The following is a 16,838-nucleotide window of genomic DNA, read 5'->3' as shown; positions in this document are numbered from 1 at the left end:
TGACTGAACAACAAAGACAAAAGTTGTGCTGTTCAGTCACTGACCGCAAATTGTAAAGAAATGTTAGACAATATAGAGTGAATAGCCCACACACACTACACCTGGAGCTCTACATAAAAATCTAAAATAAATTGCAATGAATCAGTGTATTTTGTGTGTATATGTGTGACAAAAGATCTATAAGCAAAAGTATAGTGAATCAGATTCACTATGCGCTTATTTTTATACTTAGCACACTAAGTTATGTTAACATCTGCTAATGTTATCACAACATAGCTATACATGTCAGAAACTGCAAACCACAAGCTAACCAAACAGAAGAGTGCTTATATATATATATATATATATATATATATATATATATATATATATATATATATATATATATGTATGTAAAAAAATGATAAAAGGAGTTACACCATCAGTTAACGTTTTTTAAGATGACCCATTTAAAGACAGTTTCCAAATGTTGGCAAATCTGGAGATCTCCATTAATAAATGAGTACCATGCTGCCATATTACTGTACATACTAAACAAGATGCTGCTAAAATTAGGCAGAAAAAATAATGGTGAACTGATCAATTGCAAGTAATGACCATCAGTGTGAAGCGTGACACATCTGATGATAGTTCACAACATGGCAAACACTGCAGTTGTATGGCTGAGATCTAAAACTGGCAAGGAGTCTGACTTTATGTGGAGTAAGAAAAAAGAACTGGTTGTTTTGGTTTGTACACAGCTGCAGTAGGGATATATCTGTTCACATAATGCAAGCATACTGTTGTGAATTAAGATATGCAGAATGCTTCCTTCCCAAAAAAGAAAGTTAAATTATTTAACTGCAGATCCAGATGTCACAAAATTATCCAAGGAATCCAACTTTCTGTCGCTTCTTCCCCAGACTCTCTTCTTTGTTCAAAATGCTGCTTAAAGACGTGTGCAGAATCTTGCCAACTCGTTTTCCTGTCTGAAAATAAAAAGGATTGATTAACATATCATGTTATATACATGTGTGTGTATTATATATACCGTATTTCCCCGAAAATAAGACCGGGACTTGTACTTTTCCCCCGCCAAAATACGCATTAGGGCTTATCAGGGGATGCCTTTATTTATCTCCCCCTGTACAACAATCTACATTTATTCATGTACACAAATCAACATCTATTTGGTACTTTTCCGTTATTGGGCAACAGTTCTAGGTAACGCATTAACAGCTGTGTGAGAATTCTACATAAACAGTGAACAAACATTTCAACTTCAGAATATCTACACCTTGGCTTTCACAGTGCAATGTTTCATGCTTAACAGAAAGTGCAGAAAAATCTCAATACATGTGTATTGGAAGAGGGGAATAAAACAGGTGAATAACTGCCAGTTTTTGAGTGGTGATGCTTTCTTTATTCCTTACCCAAACCGTAAGAGAAGAATGATGGAAAGTCTGGGAACTAGTGGCCTTACTTTGTAATTACCCCTTGATAATGAAACGTTACCTTAATACAATATAAAGTCAAAAAACTGATGAGCTTGCTCATACCTCTCAAGTGTACCTCACTACGAGGAACGTTCCTTATTTGGGGTCTTAAAATATTCATGTTCCTCGAAGTTCCACAGTAAAAGGGATTGTCACACATTCAGTGTGCTAACAATTTTAACCAATATCCTTGGTAAATAGAACTGAATCATACTAATTCATTAAAAGAACTATTATATAATTAAAAATATCCCATTCTAACCATCCTATGATCTTCCTAGTTTAAGTTGTAAGGAAGCTGTTGGTACATATTCCACATTTTGAAAATTTGTTCCACATTATGAGAGGTGGTGTTCCTCATTTTGGAGATGGAAAGTTGAGAGCTATGAGCTTGCTGGCAGCTGAAAGCAGAAGCAATCCATTCTGTTGCCCAGATAACAGAAAAGTTATTCAAATGCAGTCATGTCATCTTCTTCTGGAACATTGTCATAAGTCTCCAACCCCCAAATTCCAGCCTGAATTTCTTACGACTCCATTTCCTGTAGAACCATTGGCCCCAATCTGTCATGCCCAGCAATACAGCTCTACTTAAATGAGCACTGCTTGTCCATGTAGCCTGCTCTTAGTGCATTGGCAACACAGCTGTCAGTGATTTTATCCCATGAATTTTTCAAGTCACGACCTCTTGCAGGCTAGGCTTCACAAAGTTTCCACTCTGAATTCTAGCCATTCTGTTTTCTATGAAGTCATTGAGTTCCATGCGCAAATGGTCCTTGAATGGCTTGTTTATTGCAATATCAAGAGTCTGGCGATAGGCGGTCATTCCTGCAGAAATCATTATTTGATCTATTCTTCTCTGTGCAAGGAAGGGCTGGAGGGATAGATTTCTGACCCAGAGACTCCCCATGTTTTGGAACAAGATTCCAACATTCATCAGGCAGAGCCCCTCACTAGCACTCTTCAAGAGAAACCTTGACGGGTGGATGGGAAACAGAAAATTTACCCCGGGGATCACTGCAGTGGCTCTGCTGGACGGAGGCACAGGGAACTAATGGCTCTGCTGGTCAGAGGCACAGGGAACAAATCTAAGGTGGTGGCGAAAGCCAGCACACTCTGGCTAGGCTTATAAATGCCCTTGGGCAGATAGCCTAGTACTTACCTATGAACCTATGAAGTTCTTCATGTCTTTAGCGCGGTGAGTGCTGGCTGAATCCCAGACTATCAGACCTCTTTCGCCACCTCGCAAAACAAGTGGCAGCATTACATCGACTCACTTCCTTATAACTGCTTGTGTGCACCAGGCTTTTTCGGTTTCAAGAATGTAAATGCCTGAAACATGTTCAATCTTATCTTTCTTTCCCTTATTAATAATTAGAGGTGGGGTTTTCTTTCCATCTAGACGAACTGCCAAAATACAGGTAACACATGCACTTTCTTTACCAGTGGAGGGAATGTAGATTGACAAAGCACCCATCTGATCAATTATTGTTTGAGATCCTTGGCCCATAAACACTGCAGTTTCATCCATAGTAATCATGTTGGAGAGTTGGTATTTAGAAAAGTTGATGCCATCAACAAAGGACTTGAATGCAAGTGCACGTTTAATAACTTCAGTATCTTCCAGCTTGAACAGTGTTGTCGATCTTAGAGACAGTTCATATCACTAAAGGAAGCCATCCAGCCAATGTTGTGATGCTTCGAATTCTTCTGGGGATATTTCTAACTGTGGTGCCATTGCAAGGGCAAATGCTTGATATCAGCCCTTCGCACAACTAAAGCCTTTGCTCTCCTGTTAGCAATCCACAGATGTCTTCCAGCTCAGAAAATAATGGTTGCCAACCTGATCCACACTTGCATTTCCCTCGTCCACCTGTTGACTGTGGTTATTGTACTCTGCTTGCCATTTACGGACCATTTGGAGATCCAACTTCTCTTTGCAGAATGCCATCAGATTCTTTCCCCGAGAGTCCTCCACGATTCCTTTCTTGTACTCGACAGAATAGCTCTTTCTTATTGCACTCATCTCGTCTGGGGGGGGGGGGGCGTTAATTGAAGACTTACGAGACAGGGGTGGAAACAAAAATGGTGACAGTTAAGAATACACAACCACACCCATTCATTATCAAGTGCGCACATTTTACGTGCGTTGTCTACACTTTGACCAATCAAAGTATACTTGCCAGTGTTTATGGGCCAAGAATCTCAAACGTCAAGTGTGAGTGAGGATTAGGGTTACAGTAAGAACTGTGGAGGACTCCCGGGAAAAGAATCTTACAACTTTCTGCAAAGAGAAGAACTTGGGTGTCCTAATGGTCCGAAAATGGCGAGCAGAGTACGATAACCTCAATCAACAGGTGTCAATATTATTATTTTATAATTCAACACGTCCGTTGTGTGTTGTTGACTATCTTAACTAGGACTTATTTTTGGGGTAGGGCTTGTATCATGACCACCCTAGAAAACCATGCTAGGCCTTATTCGCTGGTTAGGTCTTATTTATGGAGAAATACGGTATATAAACTTATATATATAATTATGCAATAATGCTGCCCCAGTAATTTTCTTAAATCTTTCTTTTTTTTCTAACCAGGCTCCAAAACACATACAGGAACTGCATTTCAAAACAAAACAACGAAGCTGCCTGGTTCTGTTGTGCAGAGGAATTGCTCCCCGACTGTGACCCAGGCAACCAATGTTCAATAGCAGCCCTGGCACTGGAGGAGCCAGACATTGAGGGGAGGAAATGAAAGGACATGGCCCCTTGAACCTCTCAAGGGGTGAGGGGAGGGTTGCCTGAAATCAGAGCACACAAAGTGATGCTAAGTGCTTTAGGGTAGGGTCAGGGCTGCTTGGAGGGGAAAACCCCTCACAGAAGTGAGGCTAAACCACCCCAATAGCTGTCTAAATGATGGTGCCTTCTGGTAGACCCTTGCCTGGTAACAGAATACAAATGGACCAATTAATTATGGAGGGGCTGATATGCAACAGACACAAGGGGCATAAAAGGTAAAATGCTGACAAACACCTGCAGACAGAAGCCCAGGAAGTAGGCCCTGATTAAGCCTCCTGTACCTGTCATGTGACTTCAGCTGCTATACAGACTGCTGCATGTTGTTTTAAGCCAGTAACATACAATCTTTTATGATGGAGCCAATTTAAAACATATTATTTACATACTTTTATAGTGGTTTTAAGGATAACCAGGTACACTTGCCTAGTATATGGACATTTGCTCATAGACTCAAATGGTCATAGGAACCACAAAGTCAAGCAAGTCAGATAAGACCATGCACATCTTGTCAGTTAACACCTTCAGGATGTATCCCATATTCCTAGGAGAGAAAAACATGCCAGGCTAGGGATGGAACATGCAGGTACCATTCCAACTATCAAGGTTAGCTCTGAAGGAGTCATGGGTGTCATTCTGCCTAGCATGCCCTGGCAATGTGTTCCAGAGATGGGGCAGCAACTGCTGGGTAATGAATCTCTCTCTCCAAGAAGTTTTATTTATATGCTAGTGAATGTTCATATCCTTGCTTTAGACATTTGTGAAGCCATTCATCCTGTGAAGGTATAACTGATCCATTAGGATGGGGGCGTTTGATGGCATGGAATGCCAGGCATAGGTCTCCCCACAGCAGTCTGCAACAGAGTATAGAGATATGGCTTACAGTCTTGTCTTGGTATTTTTATGCCTAATCTTTTTTTTTTTTTGGTCAGGAACCTTTGGGGCTTTTCTAGCTACATATATCTAGCTAGGCATATGCCAAAAGGTAAGTGTACCCAATAACTGGCCTAAAATTAGGATGGAGTACAGAGGGATAACATCCTTTGACATAAATGAGACATCTTTCAAAATAATTTGTGCTAGATAGGATTCCCTAACTACTGCTGCAACATATTGGTCAAAGATGATGGATATGTCAATCCCAGCTGCTGAGATCCCTGTCTACAGTGACTGTGTAGAATGGGCAACTGACTCTGCTGTAAGCTGTGTACAAAGGGCATTTCCCAAAGGTGACAATGCTGCACTTTTTTGCATTTAGTAATTGCCCTTTCTCTGTGCATCACTGGTTTGTAAGGATTAGTTTTTACTTAATTGCTTCTGTATTAGTGGGATGAATTGATAACAATACCCAGCTTGTAGCCATCAGCAAAATTTGATTGGATTTTATGGTATATTATAAAGGTAAGAAATCAGAAAAGTATACATCAAAAAGGAGGGCCCCAGTACTCAGCCCTGTGGTACTTCACTACTTACTTTCTTAAATGAGATCTGCAATCTTCTGCGAGTTCTATCTTCCTGCTAGTTTGCAATTCATCTCATCTTTTACCTTGTTTACAATGCCAGCATGGGGTACAGTGTCGACGACCTTGACCACATCCACTTAATACTGTGTGGCTTCCTGAATAGCCACTATCCACTGCTTCTTTCATCTTCTCAAGGAAGATTACCAAATTAAGTAGACATGATCTGCCATTGACAAAATTAAACTGTTGCAGGTTCAGCTGTGTAAGATTTTAATACTGTGGTTTAAGAAGTCAAACACGATCATTTCCATGACCTTGCAAATTAGGTTAGTTATAATGGGTCTACAATTTCTGAGGTCTACTGTAGGGCCCACTTTGTGCAGATGCACCATTACAGCTGTTTTTCAAACCATAGGGGCATATCCTATGGCTATATTAAGTTAAATATGTACAGGAGGGATTCACCAAGGGCATGTCTGGTGGTGGTAATTATAGGCATCCAGGGGAAATTGTCTAGGACCATGAAAGGGACATTTCAGTTTTAAAAAGTACAGCCAGGATATGTTCTATGGCAATCCTAGGGAGCGTGTTGGACTCTGGGATTTGTGCAACTTCAGTGACTGTTTCCGGAGTAAAAGCAATATTAAATCTGCCTGCATGTATGTTTGTCATGTATTTAGGGTCAGAGTAGGTAAGGCCATGTTGTTTGCTTTGACACTACTGTCTTAAAATGTTTGTTACAGTTAAAATTAAATAGCAAAATACAACCCTATTTTCAAAGTATTGGGAAGAAAAATGAAGTAACCTGACAGAAAATCAGGAGGAGTTAGTCACTGGAAACACCATAAAACAGACGCCATTTATGAAACTAATATACACTCACATCATGATCTTCAATAATGCATACCACACACCTATCCATCTTAAATTTAATCCATCTAAGTCACCTTATTGTTCTAATGCATACCATACACCTGTCCATCTCAACAAATTTAATCCATCTAAGTCACCTTATTGTCCTAATGTGTACCACACACCTGTCCATCTTAACAAGTTTAATCCATCTAAGTCACCCTATTGTCCTTTTTGTCCTAATAAAGAAGCGAATATTCTACATATCTTCTGGAGCTGCAAAAAAGTTTATAAACTGTTGCGCTCACTGAGATTCCTCTTAGAAATGACAGGCTACTCATAATCTTCTCTATCATGGGAAATAGTGATACTACATATTTACAAGAATAATAATAGCCTCACTAAACACATCACTAAAACACTCTGTGCCCTATTAAAATTTTACATAGCTAAAAACTGGCTGGACAGATCCAAACTTACTTGGACAGAATATAAGAACATGGCAAAAAACATGTATTAGCTAAGAAGCTGTATACCAAAAGTCAAAAGAACCAAACATTTAAGAACTACTGTAAAGCTTTAATTGATATTCTATCATGAATGGCAAAGTATGCGAAAATACATAAAGTTATTAAACACTCTTTAATTAAGAGAAGTAATAGCATCAACTAACATGACACTTGTAAACATGTATATATGTATAGTAGCTTAGATTTTTTGTGCATCATTAAGTTGGTGTTATGTCTCAAGATGTACTCTTATTGTATTACCATAATGTATAGGTCAATTACTTTAATATATTCATACCTACTGACTGACTCATAACACAATTATAACTTCATGGTAATCATCTGTTGTTAACTTTAGCTAAATTGAAATTGTTTTATTACAGTGTGTGAACACCTAGTCTAATAACTTGCTCATGTTATGGAAATTGTAACATCAACTTTGTACTGTATATCATTTTTGATTTCATATTATGAAAAAATTTAATAAAAAATATTTGAAAAAATGTTTGTTACAGTGAACTGCATATAAAACTCTCAAGGAGGGACTCAAATTTGAAGTGTAAGGTCAATTATATCACTTATGCAATTTTTAGCAGTTTAAACTATTTATAGGTAGTCAAGTACCTTGATGGTCTATCATGCTAACCCTGCTTGCCAAAGAATGCTGTTTGTTATAAGTTTTCTAAGAGTGAAGTAACATAAAACTGAAGTTGGATAAGACTTCTACGCAGTTTTTACCTTTCAATGTAGGTGATTATTTAGACAAGTAGCATGCTGGCCTATCACCCCCAACAGTGTTACACATAAGTTCATAGGTAGCTGCTAAGCTTGCAGTCCAGGGGACCACTGAGGAGCCTAGCCCAAATTCCCAGTTGCCCACAAGCACTGTCTGGTTAAGTGACTTGCTCAAGGTCACACAGCAGGCACATGAGGACAGGAGGAATCGAACCATGTACCATAGGAATTACAGTCAACCTTCTGTGCCAGCAAACTCTGCTAGGGTATTTGATACAAACAAAAATACTTGCCTCTCAACCTGTTGACACTGAAAACAGGAACAAAGGCCCTTGAAAAGTAGGTATATCAGCCAAAAATCTGGACATCTAATTAGTATAAAATCTCAATACTAAACAGCACATAACTCTTCCTGCTTCCAGAAGGAATGTGGAATACTACCCAGAAAGACATGTTTTAAAAACAGAGTGACAAAAATGATAGAAATCTATAAGCACATTATCAGATAGAGAGTGTAAAATCTGTAGACTTCAATGAACTGTATTGCAAAATTCTACCACACGTCATTTATTTATTTTTTTTACTTCTGAAAAGGGGAAATGTAAGGGGTGTCATTTCTTTAATTTACTGGTGCCACTACTATGTTAGTCATGCAGTGTGATTTCCTGTGTACCAGACAGCTTCAAAATTGTGTGTGATGGGGAGGGGGTTAAAAAATTGTGAAGGGTTAAAATCAAGCCTGAAAGTAGGAACATACCTCCAAAAATAGGTACATCAAGTGCAGGGGTAAATCAAGCTCATTCCTCTAAAATAGGGAGAGTTGAGAGGTCTAAAAATACTATAAAGCATCCAGATGACCTTACACAATGTGAGGAATCTTAGGGCATTACACAGGTTTATTGCCTGAGCTAGATGACTGACATATTGTTTTGTTTAAGCAGGGTGTTATGTGCTTAAAGATGCAGATAACCAGTCGTCTTCTTTGCTTAACATGGAGTTAGATGATATTAAAACCCTTGCAATAAATTAAGTGAACTAAGATACTTATCTGGATTAATGCTCACTGGTCATAGCTTCCCTCACTGGTATGAAAGAGCTGGTGAAAACCAGCTGGGTATAATTCAAGAAAGCCCTCCAAAGTGGAATTTGAAGGGACAGCTCAAAATACAACGGCCATAACTGTTGCTTTATTCAGACAGACACCTGCATTTTACTTCTCTGTATGGCTGCTTCATAGGTATGTACTAGGCTATCGGCCCTAGGGCCTATATAAGCCTAGCCAAAATAGGTTCCCTGGCTTTCGCCACCCAAGAAAATTATTTTCCTATGCCCCTGTTGAGCAGAGCCACAAAAGTGATCCCCAGGGTGATTTTCCTGTTTCCCATCCAATTGTCAAGATTTCTCTTAGAGGGCTAATGAGGAGCATTGCTCGACATGAATGAGTAGTCTGTTCCGAAGCATGGGAAGTCTCTGGGACAGGAAACTATCCCTCCACAATGTTGCCAAGTCTCGAACCCAGAACCCTTTGAAATAAACAGCTCTTGCAGGTCTTGAACCCAGGACCCTGCACACCATGGTTTTGTGGATAAAAGAAAATAACAGTAATTTCACATGCTAAATTTTGGCCTGTGTGCAATGCAAACCTACTGGTTTAAATGTATGAAACATTTACAAACTACAGCAAGAAGCAAACTGTTACAGTTCAGGTCACCAGGAAGAACAAAGGCCTACTTGACTAGACTGTAGGATGGTTGTAGGCCACATTGGCAAAAGGTGAGTTCAGTGGGACAAGAATCAGAGGTCCAAAACATGAGTATATGGATAAGAATGAAATTTATTTGATTAAAAGGGATCAGGCATGGCTGATCTAAAACACAAAAACTGGATAGTGTATAGTACTTTGTGTGGATGGGTCAAAGGGAGGGGACTTCACTAGACCTTTAAGATTTTGTTGATCACATACATTTTTTATTAATTTTTTCTATAACAGAAAAACTTGAAAGATGAAACAAATTTGATAACAACCAGCAACAGTTTAAAACAGAGCTGCAACAAATACATAAAATGAGCATAGCAGTAGCAATTAAATATCAATACTCGAAGTTCAGCATTCTAATGCACAAAGCTCAAGTTCAGTGTACAAATTACTTAATTTACACTTTGTTGGCTGGCTTAGTTCCCCACTAGGCCAATGTCCTCTTTTCAGGGAAAAGCAGAGGTGGCATTCATACTGACTAGGAGAAATTTGGACAGGGAACTAGAGAACTTCCCCTACTCTGTGTGGTATTAAAATCATGTTACACTGATGATCCCTTGAGAACATATTTAAAGATTTAGCATATGGATGGAAGAGATTAGAGAAAGTTGAAGTAAGGGAGAAAAGATGATCCATTATCTATAAGCCTCCCTCATATATTCAGAAGGGAAGGCAGGAGCATAATGGGATAAAGTCTACATTTCAGACACACTACTATGACTTAAGAGTGTCATTTAGTAATGATAACACAGAAGAATCAACCAAGGTAGAGATTTTATGAAGGGCTGAAGTGGATGTCGAACAGAAATTATGTCATCTTCCTAAAAACACTAAGTTAAAAATGTGCTGTGGAGAGCACCAGATGCCACAGGAAAGTTGGAAGTGAACAGTTAATGGAGCTTCTTGAGTTATTAAACTTTTGTCTGCAGATTGGCGATGAAAAGCAGATTAGTCAGGTGGGTAAATAATTTTCTCACAAGTAGAATAAAAAAGTGTCACTAGATGAGAATTTCCCAGACATATCAGTAGACCTGGGTATACAGCGGCAGTGTAGAACAAGCTCTTGCAGCATGGCAAAGCCAATAATATGGGCATTCAGTTTTAAACAAATGTTGCTTGGATAAGAGAATATGGGAGGCTATTTTGAAGGGCCCTCTCTTTTTTCCAGTTTCAATTCTTTTGGCAATCTACCTTAGATACAAGGGCAGTTGGGTTCTATATTTCAGATGTCACCTGGGACACTGGAGTAAGACTTCATCTGGCTTGATAATGAGAGCACAAAGAATGCATGCATGCATGAAAATCTTAGGGGCAGATAATACAGTAACTGATATTGGGAGTTTCAGGTAAATAAATGTGAGAAATTATAGAACTATGCCACTGCTAGAATACAACCGGCAGCAGCTGTGCACAGGTTGCAACTTGGGGGCATTTTAGAGTTAACTACAATCTGGGAGATTAATAAGATAAAAAGACTGACAGAACACCTGGACAGGAGAAAGAAGAGACAGTGAAAAGTAGGAGACCCACTAACCTTGCCTTCTCAAGCAACTAGTTCAAATGACCCCCCAATACCCTTTCTCTACCTGACCTATGCCATACTGAATGGCACAGTAGTCTCTCTCCCCTCTCATTTCGAGAGTCTACAGTCTTCTTTGTTAAAATATGTATTTGTAACTCCAGGAAGCAGTTGGTCCCTAAATTCTGCTACCCAAGTCCCCTCCTCCACCCCCCTCACCTATTCAGTCTGATCCTTTGCTTCAAATCAATTATTTTTTATTAAATGGATTACATGACTAAGAATCAACAATAAATTAAACAGATTAAGTATGAAACAAAGTACCTGTCTGACATGGGACTCAAAGTACGAGGTTCGGATAATAATGGGCCACTATAAGCCCAGGCGTAGAGGTGTATCTGAAGAGATCCTGAAAGATCCTTACATTAGTACATTCCTGAATATGCCACTGTAGTGGACCCCAAGTGTTCACAACCTGATGAGAAAAAAAATCGGAAGTGTTCACTATCAAAACTGGACCTGCCAGTAGCCCCATGGCACCTAAGCAGAGATTTTAGGCATGGTATGAACTACCAAAGGCAAAATCCTCAAAAGGACTAATATGCATAATTCAAATTTTAGTGATACTGTAACAAGATTTGCCAGCATCTGACACCATGTTCTGAAATGTCAACTGGTCCTTCAAGACTGCACCAAGACTACATGCCTTACACACAAAAGCAACTAGTTAACGATACATCTCATAGCTGTCAGGTAAATTAGAAATACATGTGGGCAGAATTGCAGGTGGCACAAAACACCAAGGTAGTACCCTGAAGAAGGCACAAAACACCAAGGTAGTAGCCTGAGAAGGACTGAGCTTGAGTCCGTTCTGCATCATCCATAAAATTACATCATCCAAATAGTTCTCAAGAAGATCAAATGGTTCTTTCAAAGGATTCAAAGTGACAGGTTGTTTTGTTATATGCTCCTTAAGAAAGGACAAAGAAATATGTATGTATCATATGTACAGCTGTGATACAAGAGATGTCTACTAAGAAGCACGTAAATAATGAATAGCACAGGTACCAAAATAAGGCTTTAAGAAGGTATGCATTTCAAAGGGATGGGGACAGATGACTTTGTTACTACATGATGACAGCCCTTCAGTGACCCTTGAGAGGTAGGAGGCAAACAGGCTAACCATTCCAGGTGAACAGCAGAGGTCTCAAATCAAAGTCCTACAGAAATATGCATTTTAAAGGGATGGTGGATGGCAGCAGCTGAATTACCAAATGACACCACCCTCTGAACATACAAAAGAGTTAAGAAGCAAGCCAATCCAGCACTGTGGGCAAGGGCTCACAGCAGGTCTTCAGGTGCTCATTTAGGATCTTGTGACACTTTGCATCAAATGTAGAGGATAGATGAAGACAGACTGCAACTGCTAATCTCTCACTGCCAACAAGTCATCAACCATTTGAACAAGTGCTATCTTAATGTTGAATGCTCTGAAATTGGAATAACAGTTCATGGTTTTCTAGGAGTCAAGTTGCTTGTACAACACTTTCTCATTAACTGTTTCCAAATGGGGAAGGTTAGAGACTGGTAACTGCCCAGGATGCATGGATCAAGAATGGACTTCTTAAGAACTCATGAAATTAATGCTTCCTTAAGTGAATATGGAAATAAGTCAGTTTTAAGAATGTAAAAGATCATCATGAATGTCAAAGTTCCAAGAACGCTCAAGTAAATGAGAAACTTGGATAGTCGTGAGATGAAGCGCAAAGGCAATGTGATGCAGACTTGAACATATTTCCAAGAACTCAGAAAAATGTCTTAAACTTGCACCAAAGCACTGAACCAAGTCAAAGCCTACGCAAGGACAGTGTTACATCTGATGGGGTTCATCAGTATAAAGCAAAAACACTTTCAGAAGATTAAGACCTTGCAGTACAGGCAAGTCCGCCACTAAAGATGGAATGAGGACAAAAAGTCTACCAAAGCCAAATTTGAGGCAAGTTTGGCCTCCCAGGCCAATGACAACCACAAAGCATTCTTTAGCTATGTCTGCAACATCAAAGGCAGTACATAATGTGTGCATAGCTCATGGTAAATGGAGCTACATATACTGAAGCCAGAAGTTATAGCAAACCTACTGGCAGATAAACTCAGCTTCAACTTTACCCCTCTCTCCCCCCTCAACCTTCCCCTCAGGAAATATCCAATACAGCTCCCCCTACTATCACTAGGGAACAGGTCCTTAATGCTCTCTCCAAGACCAAGAACACTGCATCAATGGGCCCAGACAATAACCCAGGATGCCTTCTAAACAGCATGAAATATGAACTATCAGGGCCCTCTGGAACTACTTAATTGTAGCCTCCAAACAGGCTTCGTGCCTTGTGAATGGAGAAAGGCAACAGTCATTCCTCTACACAAAGTGGACCATTTACAGACCCATTATATGTAAAGCCATGGAAAGAATTATCATGGAGATGATAAATAGAGAAATAGTAAACTTCCAGACACTGGACCCAACCCAGTTTGGTTTCGTCAAGGGCAGATCATGCCTACTCAGCCTGGTGGACTTCCTTCTGAAGGTCACCAAAACAATGGATGAGAGCATTGTTAAACTCGGGAGGTTAGGTGCAAACCCATATGTCACTCAGTGGATAGCCAACTGGCTCTCAGACAGGACTCGGGAAGTTAGAATTGGGGAGTCCACCTCTACAAAGAGGCCAGTCACAAGTAGAATCCCTCAGGGATCAGTCCTTGGACAGCCCCTTTTTAACATTTACTTCTCAGAAGTCAAGCCCAATGTCAGTGGTCTCTAGTTGACTAAATTTGCAGATGATTGCAAATTAGGAACGATCACTGAATCTCACACTGACACAAATGTTCTCCAGGAGGGGCTGACACAGAAACAACTGCTGTCAGAGCCATGGACTAAAACTAAATGCCAAGAAATGCATAATAATATCCTTTGGGAAGTCATCCATCCCTAGTAACTATCATATTAACAACACACCCCTTAGAGCCGACCCAGTTGTCAGAGACTTAGGGACACACATAGGCAGTAATTTAGCCTTTGACCATCACGTGTCTGCTGAGCTAAGGAAATCATTCTATGTTGTGCAACTTATAAACAAAGTTATGGCATTCTAAGTCCAAAGAAGTCAATGTTCCACTGTATTTGGCATTCATCAGTCCTATCATTGAGTACAATGCCCCTTTTGGTATGTACCTAACCAGGCATATCCAACAACTGGAACATCCACAGAAGTTCCTCACAGAGTACAGGGTGCAAGTAAAATGTCCTATGCAGACCGCCTCAAGGCCCTATCCCTGCATTCTGTCTCCTACAGGCTTTTGAGGGGAAAATCTATGCCTGGCATACAGGGCATTGTCAGACCCCACTCTGATAGACTTCCTGCACATCTACAAAACAAACAGTATCAGAATTACCCATTCTAAAGACTTAAACCTTGCCTGTGATATAAATAGGACCTGCTGGAGAGAGAGAGGTATGTATCCCAGACACTACCCAGTCTATGGATCAGGCTCCCCATCCATGTGAAGCAGAGTTCCTCTCTAACCCAATTCAAGTGCAACTTGGAGAATGGGATTGGAAACCAGAAACTGATCCCTGGTTTGGTACCTATGTCTCTAATGGACACAGGTGCCCTGTACATGATTCATCTCCCAGGCCTATGCTTACAATAATCAAGGGTATGAGAACTTGTCAGATTTGGGATGCATGGCTAGGCTTAAATAGGCCCTTGTGGTGGTTAGCCTAGTAAACACCTATGAACCTAAACATCGGAAAAGTAGTGAAGAGCTAACATTTTGGAAGCAAAAGGTGACTCTTCTCTACAAAAATCACTCTCTCTTCCTTTACTGAACATACTCTCCCCAAATTCAGACTCCCTCCCAACACTTTTCCTCAACACAAATACAAACTAAAACCTATCCCACTCTATCCCATTACTTCACTTATATTTTACCTTTGCAATACCCTTAGACTTGCAGGTGACATTCATCGAAACCCTGGCCCGCACAACTCATCTACTCTTATCAACACAACTCTTACACCTCTGCAACAACCATATAACTAGTCACAAACGAATCTCCTTCTACTCAATCAGCATACACATAACACAGCATTCTTAACAAATCAACTGAATTTCACTCTTGGATATCTTAATACTCCCTTGACAATCTCTATGTCAGAAACTTGGTTGAAACCTTATATCACTAACACACAATTCCTCCCCCTAGCTACAGCATCTTATGCCATGATAGATCTCATAAAAAGGAGGAGGTATTGCCATTATATACTTTGACCACCTAACTTTATCCTCTCTAACTCACCGCCCTTTTTCTTCCCAGCTGAAGTCATCTTGGCTAACTGTAAACTAAATCACAAAACCCTAACAGTTGCTGCAATCTATATACCCCCTGGAGATAACATTTCTTTACTTGAACAGATTCTTCAGTGGAGATCTGACACTACAACTAATGAAACTATCTTAGCAGACAATGTCAATATTAACTGGCTGTCCCTCACCTCCTACTCCTCAACCACTAGCATTCACCTTTATGGTTATACCTAACTTATCTCCTCTCCCACTTTTCACAAATATACAAATACCAGTTCTATTCTTGCCTGGATTTTAGTCTCATCCCAACCTCTACTACCACCTTGAATCCCTCCCAGACTCTATTAGTGATCATTCCCCTGTCCGCATCCAAATATTCTCTTCCCACCATCACCCTCACAAATTAAAGGAATGCAGTAAACTCACTAACTTCAACCCTGACACATTCAACTACTATTTATCTGACATTGACTGGTCCTTCCTCTACCACCTCTCTCCTGACGATGCAGTTCAATTCAACACCATCTTCCTAAACACTCTAACCTCCTAGCCCCTCCTAGGACTGTTGAGTCAAATCTCTTTCTTCCCCCTGGCTCTCCAAGTTAACTCTCTCTCTCTCATGCATAACACAGACTCCTCATGGAAACTCTGGGTAAAAAAATAATTCACACACTACCAAAAATATAAAGAACTCTGTAACTTGGCCAGAAAACACACAAAACTTGACAAAAAATTTCTACCACACACCCCAAACACAATCTAAAAATCCCCAAAAAATCTGGAACATTATCAACCATATTCTTCACCCTGATAACCCCTCAACTCCTAATCCATGCCCAGACAACTCACCCCAGGAAACTGCCTACCTTCAATTCCTTTCCTACTTCATAGATACCATTAGTAAACCAATGACATCTCACCCTAATAATCCCCCACCTTCTGCCACCTCTCAGCTACACAACCACCTTCTTTCTCATTTTTTTAATGTAGCTGAAAGGAATGGGATTGTCTCCTGAAACTTAAACCTTGTTCCTCTTCTGCTGGCAATTTGCCACCTCTCTTCCTAAAGACTGCTACTAACTCCATAGCATACCCAGTCAACTGCTCTATCCATGAATCAATTGTCCCCACTCTCGAAGAAATTCCATACCATACCGATCCATAAAGGTGGAAACTCTGTTTAACTCTGTCACCCAATTGCTATACTCTGTCTCCTTTCCAACATTCTTGACCACTGTGTGTACAAGCAACTCATGTCTTTTCACACTCAAGAAAACCTCATCACCCCTACACAGCAAGGCTTCTGCCCTCACCATAGCACCACCATTACACTTCTTTCCTTCACTAACTCAGTCTCTCTAGCCAGAGACAATAATAAAC

General features: G+C 40.0%; 1 protein-coding gene across 1 annotated transcript in view; it reads right to left on the bottom strand.

Annotated features, from left to right (window-relative positions):
* Positions 1–425: 425 nt before the first annotated feature.
* EXOSC7 (exosome component 7) overlaps positions 426–16,838 on the bottom strand; it is a 742,094-nt gene continuing 725,681 nt past the window's right edge. Inside the window, exon 8 of the mRNA XM_044064669.1 lies at positions 426–968. Within this exon, the coding sequence (XP_043920604.1) occupies positions 864–968 (105 nt within the window). The 3' untranslated portion in view covers positions 426–863. The remainder of the gene's footprint in view (positions 969–16,838) is intronic.

This window comes from Protopterus annectens, chromosome 3.part0 (assembly GCF_019279795.1).
Source record: "Protopterus annectens isolate FY-2018-M chromosome 3.part0, PAN1.0, whole genome shotgun sequence".
Taxonomy (NCBI): Eukaryota; Metazoa; Chordata; order Ceratodontiformes; family Protopteridae; genus Protopterus; species Protopterus annectens.
Note: the sequence above shows the minus strand (reverse complement) of the source record. Positions and strands in the feature narration are given on the sequence as shown.